General features: G+C 37.7%; 1 protein-coding gene across 1 annotated transcript; it reads right to left on the bottom strand.

The window, feature by feature from the left end:
* Positions 1-521: 521 nt before the first annotated feature.
* On the bottom strand, positions 522-1,550 carry LOC140175075 (uncharacterized). Its single transcript, XM_072201984.1, has one exon. It carries the CDS (start codon positions 1,548-1,550, stop codon positions 522-524), a length of 1,029 nt encoding a protein of 342 aa, XP_072058085.1.
* Between the last annotated feature and the right edge of the window lie 14,448 nt (positions 1,551-15,998).

Raw genomic sequence — 15,998 nt, 5'->3', positions numbered from 1 at the left:
GAGTTGTTGTACCTCCTTGATCGTTGATGGCGACTTCATATCCAGGATTGCCTTGCATTTGTCGGGGTTTACCTCTATACCTCTGTGTGTTAACATGAACCCTAAAAATTTGCCTCCTTGAACTCCAAATGCACATTTTTCCGGGTTGAGCCGCATATTATACTTCCTTAGTTGATTGAAAACCTCTTTTAGGTTGACTAGATGTTCTTCCTCCGTGTTCGATTTGACCACCATGTCGTCCACATACACCTCTATGTTTTTTCTGATCTGTTTCTGGAACACCTTGTCCATTAGGCATTGGTAGGTGGCACCTGCGTTTTTGAGACCGAATGGCATGACCTTATAACAGAAGTTACCCTAGTCTGTTATGAAGGCTATTTTTTCCTCGTTAGCTGGGTCTATGAGTATCTGGTTGTAGCCTGAATATGTGTTCATAAAGGTTAATACTTGATAACCAGAAGTATTGTCTACGAGCTTGTTGATGCATGGTAAAGGATAGGAATCTTTCGGGCATGCTCAGTTCAAGTCGGTGAAGTCCATGCACATTTGCCATTTTCCCGAACTTTTCTTAACCATGACAATGTTCGCAAGCCATGAGTGAATTGTATTTCTCTGATGAAGCCTGCACTGAGCAATTTTTGTGTTTCCTTTGTTGCTGCCTCGGTTTTCTCCTGTCCGAGCTGCCTCTTCTTCTGTCTAATTGGCCAAGCTTTGGGGCCCAAAGCCAGTCTGTGGCACATGACCTCGGGATGTTTCCCTGGCATGTCAGCTGGGGTCCATGCGAATAAATCAGTGTTTGCTTGGAGCAGGTCTGTTACCTGTTGTGCATATCCTGCAGGTAAAGAGGATCCGATGTTAGTATATTTATCTCTATCGTCTGTTAATGCTACCTTGCTTAGGTCGTCTGCCGGTGTGGGACTTTGTTCATGATCGGTCCATGGATCCAACTCGGAGAAATTCGACATGTCACTGGCATTGTAGATTGAATTTATCCTCCTCGATTGTGGTTGTTGTACTTTGAGGCCTGCGTTGTAGCACTGTCTTGCTTCTTTCCGGTCTGAGTGGACTGTTGCTATGGTTCCTGCTTCTGAACAAAACTTAACACACAAGTGAACAGTGGAGACTATGGCTCCAAAGGCATTTAAAGATGGTCGTCCTAGGATGATATTATAGGGACTAAAGCAGTCAACAATTAAATACTGAATGTCTAGAGTTTCCGAATGAGGAGGTTCCCCTAAGGTCGTCCTCACCCATATGTAACCTGTTACGGGAATTCTTTCTCCGGAGAATCCGACTAGTTCATCCGAGGACGGTTGTAACTTACTTTTCGTTAGTTGCATCTTTTTAAAAGTTGATAGAAACATAACGTCGGCGCTGCTTCCTTGATCTAACAGGACTTTCCGAATTAGAAGGTCTCCTGTTCTTACGGAGATAATGACAGGGTCATCGAGGTTAGGTGCCTTGGCATCGAAGTCTTTGCTTGTGAATGTTATGTTGGGGATTTTTCGTGTAGGCGCGTCAATGAGCGTTTTGTCCTGTACTGCTAACATAGTTTGGTAACTTCTTTTCCTGGCCGAGCTTGTTTTCCCACCTCATGCAAAACCACTTGAAATATAGTTGATGACTTTCTTTGGTGGTTGACCATTCTGCCATTGAGATTTTTCATCAGTCACTTTCGGGTTCTGTTCTTCCTCGCTTGAGGTAGGTGGATCTTTGTGAGTTCGTCTGCCAACGTATTTGTCGAGCATTCCTTATCTCGCCAGCCTTTCCAACGTGTCTTTGGCTACTACACATTCATCGGTGGTGTGGCCGAACTTTTGGTGAAAGGCACAGTGCTTTGTTTTGTCAACATACCTTTGGTCTTGGTATGTTCCTGCTCTGCTCGGTGGTTTTATTAGTTTGTTGTGGAGGATTTCTTTGATTATATCCTCCCTCTTTGTGTTGAACTTTGTGTATGAGTCATACTTTGGCGTAAGTTTGAAGGATTTTTTGGGATCCTTGCTTTGGGTCCTGTAAGGCCTATCATCCTCTCTTCTGGCTGTTGGTCTTTCGTTCCTTCGAGTTTTGCGCAGTTCTTTTATCTCGATTTGCCCGGTTGCTTTTTCTCGAAATTCTTGCAACATCTTTGGCTTTGCCACGGCGATGGCTTCTTGGAATTTTTTGGGTCGGAGGCCACTCTTGATGGCGTGCAACTATACTTCCGGATTGAGGTCGGGGATCTCCATTGCTGCCGTTGTAAAGCGTGTCATGTAGTCCTTCAAGCTCTAGTGATGCCCTTGTTTGATTGTACTGAGGTAATCCGAGTCTCTCACATATATCTTGGACGCTGCAAAGTGGTTGATGAACATCTTAGTGAACTCATCGAAACTTTTTATGGATCCTGCAGGCAAATTAGAAAACCATAATAAAGCTGCTCCATCTAAAAAGGTTGGGAAAGATCGGCACAAGATGGGGTCAGAGTCACTGTTGAGGAACATCATGGATTCAAACTTTGTAACGTGGACTTTAGGATCCCCGATCCCTTTGTATGGTGTTAATGTTATAGGAAGTGTGAAATTCTTGGGTATTTTGAAACTCATTATCTCTTCGGAGAACGGGTTAGTCCGCGGTCTTCCGCTTTTGGGGATCGTTTCCCCTGTCTTTGCGTTGGACTCCGACTGGTGTTCTTTGTGTTGATCAGTATTTGTTTTCTTGCTGTCAACCTTCCGATCTCCGTTGTTTTGCAGTGCCGCCAGAAGTTTGGCCATCCGCTGATTTTTTGCTTGGAGTGCGGAGTTGGCCACCCTGAGGTCGGCGTTGGTTTGAGTATGTTGTTGAGTCTCAGAATGATTAGTCATGCTTTGCTCCCTACAGAGAGAAAAACATACAGTGCAAACAAAAATAAATGAAAATTGGAAATTCAATGGGGAGTGAGGGTGAACTTTCGGGCCCCACGGTGGGCGCTAACTGTTCCTGCCTGATGCTCGAGCCGAGGTATGGATCGGAGGCTGCCACGAGGACTCTGGCATGACTCTCCTCACTAGGCATCGTGTTCACAATGCGAGCCTCGTCCGAGCAGTGGAAGGTACCTGCAAAAGGATTCCGAAGCTTAAGTCATCTTTCGCTCAGGAAATAACTTAGGAATAATAATAAAAATAAATAAATATCTTCCTGTTTTAAGGAACTGGGAACGAGCTTGGTTGTATGTAGTAAATACCAAATGTGTTGAGGCTATATGTGCACCGCTATTTAAGGTGAGAGGATACGTTAGGGGCTTCGAGATTCTCGGCCCCGTATCCGAGCTTCAATGACGTGTTTTGAAGATGAACATTTAAAAGTTTGACCTATCGTTCAGTTATGTTAAACGTAGCCTTTCCGAGGTATAACGGCGGTCCGATTTTGTGGGTATGGATCAATCTTAATTATTGTTCATTAATAATTTGATTAATTTCCCTCATCAGAAAAAAGAAATATCTTAAAAAGAGTTTTTTTCCTTTTTCTTTTCTCCAAGAAATTGTGTAAGTTCTTTTTCTTTTTTTGACAGTAGAAATTGTGTAAGTTCCGAGGCCTAGCAAAAGAAAATTCTACATAATCGTTGGGTATCCTTTATAATGAAATCTCTAACAAATAGGCCCACTTGACTACTTTATAGTTAAACCAAAAAAAAGCTTCATTAGACCCAAACTCATTAACAAAAAAGCCCAATGTATATCATTAACAAAAAATATTAGAAGCTTTCTTTGTTATCAGAGCCAGGTTTCGATCCTGTTAAAAGGACACATACAAATTACCATCAACATTAACAAAGTGAAGTTGTATAGTTCATTTTTCATAGAATAAACCCAAATAAATATTAAGATAGGTAGTAAGTATATCAGCACATTAGCACATTACCAACAAAGTAAGCATGGACGATAACATCATAATGGGAACATCAAATACGTAATATTACACTTCTCTAGAGCTAGTCTCAGAATTCTCTTGTGGTGATCTAGGTACCATGGATAGCTGTTTGACAGGGGGCTGCTTGTTTGGTATAGTCGTCTGGCAAATGCACACCAAAATTGGGGAAACAAAAAACTCAACTTCAGTCCAATAATATGATATTTTTCTCAATTCAAGACATCATACCAAGGTCAGGGAAAGACTTTCTAAGCAATTCAACGAATAAGCTAAAGAGAAGTTACAGAAGTACGGAAGTGATAGAGAATTCAACCTTCTTTTGAACTGTCTGCTCTATCTAATACTGAACTAGATGCAGCAAGAGCCCCAACTCTATCTGTACTCCTACACATATAACTAATAATCACACCCCAATCCACTTTTTTTTTAACTAACATCACAACAAATACTAATTATCCAAAGCACGCAATAAAATTCAGAAAATAATGAAACAATAATGCAACATAAGTTAATACCTCTTCACACTCATTTAGAAGCTCAGACAATCGTATTTCATATGTTGCGAAGCCTCAACTTCTTATGATTCGTCCATGTTGTGCGATGATCCCGTGGCATGTGATACATGAGCATCTTCTCTATTTTTTCTAGTGAATTTGCATTTAAATTGTTAGGTTTAATCAAGATTTAATATATTTTAGCCACTATGAATGCTACTTTGAGTTGTGTGCAATTCTGTTTATTTCAGGTAGCGTTTTGGGACGAATTTGACAGAGTTTTCATGAAGAAACGGAGCTACAGCAGAATAAGGACCTGAAGCCAAACTTGGACTCTCTAAGTATGGTGCCAGGAAGCACCATAATGCCCATTGTCTTTGGCCTCACCAGCGCCAAACTTGGATTCTCCAAGTTTTGTGCCACACTCAACACACTCAAGGGGGAGCACACGCAAGACTCCACGCCAAACTTCAGATTACTCAAGTTTGGCATTGGCAAAGAAATCCCAAGAAAGCACACTGCCACGTCCACCCCAAACTTGAAGAACTTCAAGTTTGGCGCCACAAGAAGAAAGCTTAAGGGATACTGCGTGAGACTCCACGCCAAACTTGGACCCTTCCAAGTTTGGTGCCACAACCAACACTCCAAGAGAAAGAAACTCTGCCCACTCCACACCAAACTTGGATCCTTCCAAGTTTGGCGCCAACACATGATGTAATCCAGGTGGTCCCCATTCATCAAAAGGCTGCACGTATCAATTAGAAATTTTGATGTAAACTTTTATTTTATTTATAATTAGGAAAAGATATTATTTAGTTTTTGGAAATATATTTTACATTAATTATGATTAGATATAAAAGGGAAAAGAATCAGCTCTTCGGGCTCCTCTCTTCTCTTCTACCTCATTCCGCAATTTATCATTTTTTCTGAATCCTAGTTTTCTATCTGAACCATGAGCAACTAAACCTCCACTGTTAAGGTTAGGAGCTCTGTCTATTATATGAATTGATACTATTATTTTTCTATTTTAATTCATGTACTGGTTTCTATTCCAAGAATTGTTTTCGTTCTTTATCTTATGAATTTGGGTGGAACGGAAGTATGACCCTTGTTCTAATTGAGTTCTTGTATAACTTGGAAAAGCTCTTTACTTGAACAACAGCTTGAAAAAAATTTCTCCTAAATTTCTAATTATCTGGACTTAACGGGATACGTGACATATAATCTTCTTATATTTGGGTAATTAAAGTTTCTGTGGCATATAAACTAGAATTGAACTTCACCCTCTAATTAGAATTAAGTGACCAAGGAATTGGCGGTTGATGAAGGTTAAGGAGACTAAAAGGGTCTAAGAAATTAGAGTTTAGTCACATATAGTTTGCCATGAATTAAATCTTACAAGATTAAAATAGTTAGTAAGAAATGTCAATCTAGAAGATAGATATCTCTGAAATCTTAACTGTTTCTCCATATATATATTTCACAAATTGTTTACTGCTTGCTGTCTGATTTCCTGAATTTACTGTCTAATGCAATTGAACTCTCAACACTCTTTTCTGTTTGTCTAACTAAGTAAATCACTTAACCATTGTTGCTTAGTCCATTAATCCTCGTGGAATCGACCCTCATTCACTTGAGGTACTACTTGGTACGACCTGGTGCACTTGCTGGTTAGTTTGTGGTTATAAAATCTGCACCAGCATGTAATTCATCCGTGGTGTCGTCACCATTCCCGTCGATGAATCTACAAGTGTTATGGCCAGCCTTGTCACAGTTTCTGCATCGTTGGACACACCAGTACCTCCCACGAGCAGTCACAACATGATAACCACACCCTTTATGCCTGGCTCTCGGAGGATCGTGTATGGACGCATCATCGTCTTTGCCCTTGGCAGTGGTGGCCAACCTTTTCCAGATCTTTTCTCTTAACGCTTCTCGTTCATTAGCTATTTTGGTCTTCACCTTGAAGTAATCCTCAAAGTAACTACAAGAAAGCTTCACTAGTTCTCTACAGTCATCAAGCATTGCCGCATGCATACTCATATAGGCTACATTAGAAATCTCTCCACTAAAAATATGGTTATTTATCAGCGATTGTTTTGCCTTCTTTGTCCAATGACCCAATATAAGACTATCTGGAATAACAACCATGTTAAGTCTAACAAGCACACCAACTATGTGCATACAGGGGATTCCAAAGGATTCTATGCGCAGGCAAGAGCATCTAAATTCGTCATCCATCTCACCCCAATAAATGTTCCATGATCTACCTTGGCAATACATGGCCACCTCAAACAATGTACATATGCTTGTCTCTTCGAAGAAACTACTTTGACATTGCTAGCTAGTAATAACACCTCCTGAAATAAGACATAGACCTCTCGTGTATACTGTTGCTACAAATCGCTCCAACTCCTCCAATCTTGTTTTCACAACCGGATTCCCATAAGCACATTTGTAATTAGCAACTACTACTCTCCTACGCATGAATTCTAAATATTTTTGGAAATTCTCAATAAATTCCCTCAAGTTGTAGCTGTTATGTATAAATTAAAATTCCCTATCTGTATATTCAGTGCCACACACCTTGATGTTATCTTAAGCCCAGCAAAGAATTTACCCCTAATGTAGGCATTCGACCACATATGTTTCTTCTCATACATATCCTTGACCCATGAATTTTGTTGAAATCCAAATTCTTCAACTGTATCATTCTATATATCTTCAAAGTCATCGACCTCCAAATCCCCCATTAAACAAAGATGAAACTTGGTCAAAAATCGTGGAATACCTACTCGAGCGTTTGCATTGCGTAGCAAGTGCCAACTGTACAACCTATGATGCACTTCTGGAAATATAGCTTTGATTGCACTCTTCGTTGCTTGATCACCATCGGTAATAACAGACTTAGGAGCCTTTCCTTTCATGGCCTCTAGAAATGTCCGAAGCAACCACACATAGCTTTCCTCCCCTTCCTTCGAGAGAATTGTGCATCCAAACATAACAGTGCGCAAGTGGTGATCCACTCCAGAGAATATCACAAGGGGACATTTGTACTTATTCCTCCCATACGTCGCATCAAACGCCATAACATCTCTGAAAACACTGAAATCATACTGACTTGTGCCATCACACCAAAATATATTATGTAGCCACCGCTGTTCATCCAACGAATATTTTCAAAACATACAGGGGTCATGATTCTTCAACATTTGTTAATACTTTAGTGCATTATCTGTGTCGCTGGCTCCAGCTCTTCTTTGCTTCTCAATTGCATTATAGATGTCTTTCACCTCAAACCCAACCATCATAAATCCACCACTTTGGTATATGAAAGCTTAAAATATTGTCGGAACTCAAAGGACAGAGCTTCTCATCGTATTAGTCTGGTGTAAATCCCATTTTTTATTGTCCGATGAGACCACATCATTTCCCCTAAACCTTGCCTCCAACATGTCATGGTTATGTTCATCGGAGAAGGACTCCATGTACCATCACCCATTTCTCGAGTCAACATGGACTTTTATCTGTGCATTACACCCGTATCACGTTACTGGTCTAGGATCCATCTTCTATCAGTTCTATGAACATGCTTTTGATCTCGTTCACCTTGCCGTGAGCACACAAAAATTTGCCATATAAAGTCTCCCTCAAATCCTGTCTTCTTGCAGTGCCCCTACCTTCGACCGCCTTATGGAAAACCCCTTAATTCGACCGTACTCGTTATAGAAGTCATAAGCAGTTTTCAAATCCACAAACTTTATCATCATAATCTCCTCAACTCACAACGTATCAAAATCAATTGCACCAAATGAATCTATTATGTCGAGAACGATAACATCTCTTTGATCGTTGCCTGACTACTACCAATCGGAACGGATTCCGTCTCTGCAACAAAGGACTCATTTGTTATCGGGTCCTCTTCCACCTAAAACAATCCATTACCATAATAATACATAATTGATGCCAAGAGGTTGTCTTAAAAAAATACTCTTTCTTCAATTTCCACTAACTTTATGATAATATGCTTACCCTTGGAATGACATTCTCCTGAAAGTTAGATGAAACCTCCTCGGTCCCCTCCATTGTTATTCACCAAATCCCAAACCGCTAAGAACTATTTTCTTGGTTGTTCGACATTATCAAATTGGAAATGAAAAATCCCAAGGATAAGAAAACAAACACAAGACAACATAAATTGATCTAAACAATCTTATGCCTTATCAATCCTATTTTTTTATAGAAGGAATGGAGAAGGCGTTGGAGGCATAATCACAAATCACAAGTGGTTATGTTATTTAACACTATCTACAAAACAAATATCACTTATCAACTAAGGATAAAATAGGTATAAAGCTTTATTTTAATACAAATTCACAATTACAAATAAAATTAAATATATTACTATGGTTGGATATCATTATTCAACAATGTGCTGCATTTAAATTAAGAGTTTTAGATATGTCTCATAATGAAATATTTACATGTTACTAGGCAAGTTTAATTTGTCCAGGGACATACAAAGTCAAAACCCCATTTTTTCATTCTCTATTTATTTTCCTTTGATTTTCCTTCATTGCAAGTAAGGAGCATTTTTTGGATTCGGAATTCACTTATCAAAGCTACTTAAGAAACTCATGATTTTGTCGAATGCCAAAAGCATACTTAGAAGCTTTAGCTAAAATACAGTAAACAAAAAGCCAATACAAATTCTAAGCATTTGAAAGAGAATTTAAGAAAGTGAGACTTAAATTTCATTTCTCATCATAATCCATCATAACTCTTCTAACTACTATTTAAATTATTTCTACTTATAGCTAATTACTCTACTAACGATGCTACAACCAAATTATACATGTTTCATACCAAAACTTCAATAATAAAACTCAAACTTATAAAAGTTTATTTGTAGAATCATAAATTTGATCGATTTTAAACCTAAACTTGTATAGTTGAGAGTTTTTATAACTTCTGTATGAGATTATCTCAATTGAAAAAATTTTCGTGGGCACCAATGGAGGCAAGAAGTTTGTGCCATGAAGACTTCTTATGAACTAAATGTGTTGCCTAAACACTTTGTCCCGAGAGCCCAAGTGTAGCGGTATAGTTCCTTGCATGTCTCCCATTTGAACCCCCATGTCTCCTTTACTATCTGAACACACTAACAAAGAAACAAAATTACAAACAGTTGTTGAGCAAAATGCAAAAAGGAAAAAGCTGCCAACTTTGAGGGTATTCAACATCATAAAAAGAAGAATTAAAACCGAATTTATAAAAATTAGAGAGAAATGAAAGACGGGTATAGATAAAATATGAGGGTACCAATTGCTTGAGCTGGAGAGCAGCATGAACAATTCCCTTACCTCATCATCATTAAGAACCTGAAACATCCTTGGAATTTTTATTTTCAAAACTTTTGCAAACAAAAATACAAAATTAAGTTAGGACAAAGTTTTTCAGAAGGGTATTTAACCAATTCTCTTTATGCAAATATTTCATATACTCCTAGAGAAATTTTCACTTATAACAGAAAGTACAATCCCTTTCTTCTTCCCCTTTTCATAATTAACTTACTCGCATTTTTTTCTTATCGGCCCTCAACTCCTATTCTCCTATTTCATAAAATAAATCAAAAGATTCATAACAAAAAAGTCCCCCTCAATAATGAAAATGAATTTGTAATCGTGATTGTGAATTTATGATAACAGAATGTATCACAAAGCAATACAAAACATATGAAATTCAAGTATGAGAAGTAGTAATCATCTCAATGAAACTAATTAGAAATTGAACTTAACTTTAAAATATTCTTAGAAAAATCTAATTGGGGTTTATTAAATTCACACAACTGGATAGATAAGAAAAATAGTGAGAACATACAAAAAAAGAGGCAGAACGACTAACAAAAGAATCACAGATACAAAAAAGCAGCGAAGCAACACTGTGTTTTAAATTCCATAGGAGCTAGTCATTTTAAATGATTTTGCCCCATTTCATTGTTTGAATTTGAACAACACCATTTCACTCAAGTTCAATCATTTCATTTATTTCCTAACCCGTTAAAGCAAATAACTCCCAGCCTAATATTACATTTTGAACAATTCAATTTATCTTATAAAACCTGCAAATAATAATAAGTAAATAAATAAATAATTTTTTTCTCTAGCCAATATTTTGCATAGAGCCTTCTCTATTTTTTTCCCCTTAATTTTCCTTACAGAAGCAGAAGAGTGTAACAAAGCTTTTAATTACCACTTACCAATATCGAAAAGTATGCTTAAAATAACTCAGCTCGCACTACTTCGGAAGGGTAAGCCTCCCCTGAACCAAAAAAATGCACAACACCACAATACAGTTTCACATTTCAACACAAAATTCACTTTACAATTCACTAAAACCATGGAAAACAACCCCATACACGTGTGTTTGCTCCAAGAAAAGAAAGAAAATTAGCATGGTGACATACAGAGCACTCATTAAAGATTAAGGGTTGTCGTTATAGGCTTCCTCAATTCCTAGCTCAAATATTCATACAGCAAAAAACTGCACTAACTTCGTGGATCTAAATCACTGGATCTGGTGGATGGAAGGCGCAGCAGAGAGATGTTGATATTAGTGTGCTGAGATTCAACCCTCATCCGTCATAGTAAGTGGCCGAAGATACTCCTTTCTTGTAGCTTAGTCGAAGCAACTTCTCCCTGCAACTGCTCCTTTTTTTGTTCGATCGTAAAGAACTCCTTACACGACATTGTTTTGCCTGTTTCCAATGTTTAAAGTGGTCATCTAAATCATCAACAAATCTATTTCTAAACACTTTCCTAAATCAGAGCTTTTCAACTAAATTAATATTTATAAATCAACCCCTACAAGTTTTTTATTTAATAAAACCTCCTACGTCCTTAAAAGACCACATTATTCTTTTTTCATAGTAGAATCAACTTTGATTTTAAATGTTGGTTAGAATTTGTGGAGCTGATTTAAACTGTAAAAGGGGGTCATGGCCAGATAATTGGTCAGAGGCTGCTCCAAGTTGGGAGACCCAAAAACCCAGTCCGCAATAATAAACAATAATTTTTATTTTTTATCTTTTTACTATTTTTTTCCAAACAGTCTTAGAAGCTTTCCCCTATATAATTTTTTGAGTATTTACCCAAATTGGTCTCTAAAAAATTCCAAAGTGGACATTTTAATCCCCAACTAAAATTAATCACTTCATTAGTCCTCAATATTTTCTGGCGTTAGACAAATTAATCCTTCTGTTAGATTGGTCTGTTAAAGCTTAACAGCAAAGTCCAATGTGTCACATTGAGTTGATGATACAGATGGTAAGTGACACATGCAAAAGCAGACAAAGTGGTCCCTAGGTTAGATTGTACAAAAATGATAATAAAAAAATGCAGATAGCCATGAAACGATGTGTGAAATCAAATTCTTCTTCTTCCTCTTGCCAAAACCCTAAATTATCAAAGGCTATAGTAGTTAACAATGACAACTGGAGAAATTTGTGGAAGTTCATATCGGTGGCGAGTTAAAGCTAGTGGTGATGGCAGTGTTAGCAGTGATTCTGCCTGTGGCGGTAGGTTTAGAGTCGCCAGAGGAAAAACTCGAAGATGCCATTGTGGAGCTTATGCCATAGTTGTAGAGTCTGAAATGGAGAAAAATCCGAAAAGAACTTTCTTTGACTGTCCTTTTTACAGGGTAATGTATCGATGATTTTAATTTTTTTTTGTATGCAAAACATGATTTCTGATAATGTTTTACCCTAAACCCTTCTATTTATATGGGCAGGAGAAAACTCCCCACTATGATTTCTTTGTGTAGTTTGATAGGGTATTTCAATGTGATGGTCATGGTGGAGAGGATGATGATGCTCTGGTGAAGAAGTTGAAAGAATTGCTTGATGCATTTTAGAAGAAGAACAAAAATGCCGTTGAGAATAGACGATGGTTCAGGTGCTGCAGTCCTGTGTTCATTTTCATTCTAGGATTTGTGATATGTCTTCTTATAGGTAGGATTTAGGTAAATTGAGAAAGATTTTTATCTTATGTTATATAGTTGAACAAGTAATTACAGTATTAGCTTTTGTTTATGCAACATTAATCTGTAAGTGTTAGGACAAGCAATGAATGATGAGTACGTGAATGATAAGTATTTATTGGATAGAGAAAAGTTGTATTAGAAATGAAATAAAATCAAACATAATTAAATCCAAGTACCATACTTTCATTCCATATAACCAAAGTTTTAAACACAAAAAAGGTAGCTAGTCTTTAAGTTTTTGCTAGAACTAATAAAATCTTCCACAAAAAAGGTGCAGTGACGTGCACTATCAACATAATAACCAAATATAGACAGATGATGAGTGAGCATCTTTCCTATCTTTTCCTAGTGAATTTGCATTTAAACCATACTTTCTTGCACTATGGATGCTACTTTGAGTCTCGTGCAATTTTGTTTATTTTAGGTAGCATTCAGCTGGATTTGATGGAGCTTCTGCAGCACAAGAATTAAAGGAGAAAACCAGCGAGGAGCGACGCGTACACGTACCTGACGCGTACGTGTGAATTAGAGATTTACACAGCGACGTGTGCACGTACCTGACGCGTACGCGTGACACGCGAAGAAGATCATCAACGCGTACACGTGACATGCGCCACGTGCAGAAAACGCAGAAAACGCTGGGGGCGATTTCTGGGCCCCATTTTGGCACTCAAGTAAGGCGCAGCTCTTTGCTAAGTTAGGCGTGGATCCAGTGAAGCAAGTGGTCCCCATCCATCAATTGAAGACTTGCTGATTGCTATAATTAATTATGATTTAAATTCAAATTTGATTTTAAAATAGGAAAAGATATTATTTTAATCTTAGAAAATAGATTTTTAAATTAATTAGGATTAGTTATAAAAAGGAGAAACTTTCCTTCTAGTAGAGGGGATTCTATTCCAATTTACATTCTGTATTGTTACAGTTTACCTGAATCCTGATTTTCTCTCTGAACCATGAGCAACTAAACCTCCACTGTTAAGGTTAGGAGCTCTGTTTATTGTATGGATTGATACTATTATTTTTCTATTTTAATTCATGTTATGATTTATATTTCAAGAATTGTTTTCGTTCTTTATCTTATGAATTTGGGTGGAACGGAAGTATGACCTTCTTTCTACTTGAGTTCTTATATAACTTGGAAAAGCTCTATACTTGAACAACAGTTTGAAAATAATTTCTCTTAAATTCTAATTATCTGGACTTAACGGGATATGTGACATATAATCATCTTATATTTGGATAATTAGGATTTTTGTGGCATAATAGCTAGAATTAAACTTCACCCCCTAATTGAAATTAATTGACCAAGGAATTGGCAATTGATGAAAGTTAGAGGAGACTAGAAAGTTCTAAGAAATTAAGGTCTATTCACATATAGTTTGCCATGAATTAAATCTTGCATGATTAAAATAAATTAATAAGAAAAGTCAATCCGGAAAATAGATAACTCTGAAGTCTTAACTGTCTTCTCCATATTGTTTTTCCCAACTTATTTATTGCTTTATTAATTTTCTAAAATTACTGTTTAATGCAATTGAACTCTCAAACACTATTTTATGCCTGTCTAACTAAGTCAATCACTCAATCATTGTTGCTTGATCCATCAATCCTCGTGGGATCGACCCTCACTCACCTGAGGTATTACTTGTTACGACCCAGTGTACTTGCCGGTTAGTTTGTGGTTGTAAATTCCGCACCAAGTTTTTGGCGCTGTTGCCGGGGATTGACTGTGATTGACAACTACTGGTTGTTTGGTTTCTTAGATTCGGCGTTTTTGCTTTAATTTCATTTAACTTATTTCTTTAATTTTCAAAAAAAAAAATTTTGATTTATTTTATTTTATTTTTTTCTTTTTCTTTTCTCTTAATTTCTGAAATTAAGTTTGGTGTCCCCTTAGTTGTTTTATTCTTCCTAGTTATTTTATTTATTGAGTTTAAATTTCCTTTATTTTTTTTCTTCTTTGCTTGCCTATTTATCACATGGTGCGTTTAATTCTGTTTGGTGTTTTGTGCTGAGGAAAAATAATGGAGAGAGATCACATGGGTTACTACTCACACTCGAGTAGTGATTCATATTATTATGGATGGGGGAACTATCCAAATTTTGGTTGGCAAAGTCAAAACCAAGAAAACTTTAATGTTCCATGTTCCAACTATCAAGAACCACCATTTCCATATTCATACCAAGAACCACCACCTCTCTATCCATATCAAGAACCATAATCTTTCTACCTATATCAAGAGCCACCATCTCCCTATTCATACCAAGAACCATCCTCTTTTTACTCTTATCAAGAATCATCATCTCCTTCTTATTCATATCAAGAGCCACCATCTCCATATTCATATCAAGTACCATCAGATCTTGAGCTTCTCATGAAAGAATTCATACATGATATAAAAACGAGTATAAAAAATGTAGAGAAATATGCGCAGACGATTATCAAGAACCAGGAAGGGAAACAAGCGAATTCCTTCCCAAGAGAACAATGCAAGATCTTATGGAAGAAAGTGAGGAAATCAATCAAAGGATTTTATATTCCAGTGAATTAGAGAAATTTCCACCCTCACATTTGGAAAAAGAGGAAGATGCAAAAACAAAGGAGGAAGATGCACAAACAAAGGAGGTTGTAAAGGATGAAAACAATTATGGAAATATGCATTCCAATGAAGCAGAGAGTGGCATAGAGGGTGAGTTTATTGAACCACCAATTCAAGAAGTTCTTGATGAATGGTACACTCTAACCATCACACAACACCAAAATCTTGAAATCAAAGAAGTGAAGGCAACCAAGGAAAGCACTGAAAGGGGGATTGTGACCAAGAAACAAAAGAAAATATCTATGAAGAAGAAAAGGTCAGCAAGAAACAATCTAACCTCTACCCCAACAAGCAAGGTGAATCAAGCTAATCACAATAAAAGAAAGCTTGTTAAAAGAAATTTATATCAGGGGGCACTAATCTTCACCTCTCCCCCCTTGGAGACATTTCTTTTGACCAACTGGAAGAAGAGGAAGAAAATTCAACAATCAAGTGTCAAGCTAGTGACATTAAAGAAGCGCTTGTCGGGAGACAACCCGATAATTTCGTATCCTTAGTTATTTTTCGTAGTAGTGGTTTTCTTATTTATTTGATTTTTATTGAGTTTCTAATGGTTCCTTTCGTTTTACGTGTGTTTTGATCATGCAGCTATTTTAGAACAGGAACCGAATATTTCAAAAAAAAAAAAACGAGCACACGACGTGCAAGCGTCGCTGACGCGTATGCGTCATATGTGTGTGCGTGAAAAATCAAAGTGAATAGAGAGTTGAGCAGGAGTGGTGCTGGAACTATGTTTTGTGCACAACCAAGCCCACGCGTACGCGTACCTCACGCGTGCGCGTCGCTTGCACTTTTAGCCACCCAGGCGTGCGCGTCCCTGACGCGTACGCGTGACCCTGAAAATTGACGTCAATGAGTGTTTGGGCAGAGAGTTGTGCTGGCTTGCGACTGGAAGTGTGCTAGAGGCAAAAACTTGCTCACGTGTACGCGTCCCTGACGAGTGCGCGTCCCTGACGAGTGCGCGTCCCTGACGAGTGCG

The sequence above is a fragment of the Arachis hypogaea genome, chromosome 9 (genome assembly GCF_003086295.3).
Source record: "Arachis hypogaea cultivar Tifrunner chromosome 9, arahy.Tifrunner.gnm2.J5K5, whole genome shotgun sequence".
In the NCBI taxonomy this organism is placed as follows: Eukaryota; Viridiplantae; Streptophyta; class Magnoliopsida; order Fabales; family Fabaceae; genus Arachis; species Arachis hypogaea.
Note: the sequence above shows the minus strand (reverse complement) of the source record. Positions and strands in the feature narration are given on the sequence as shown.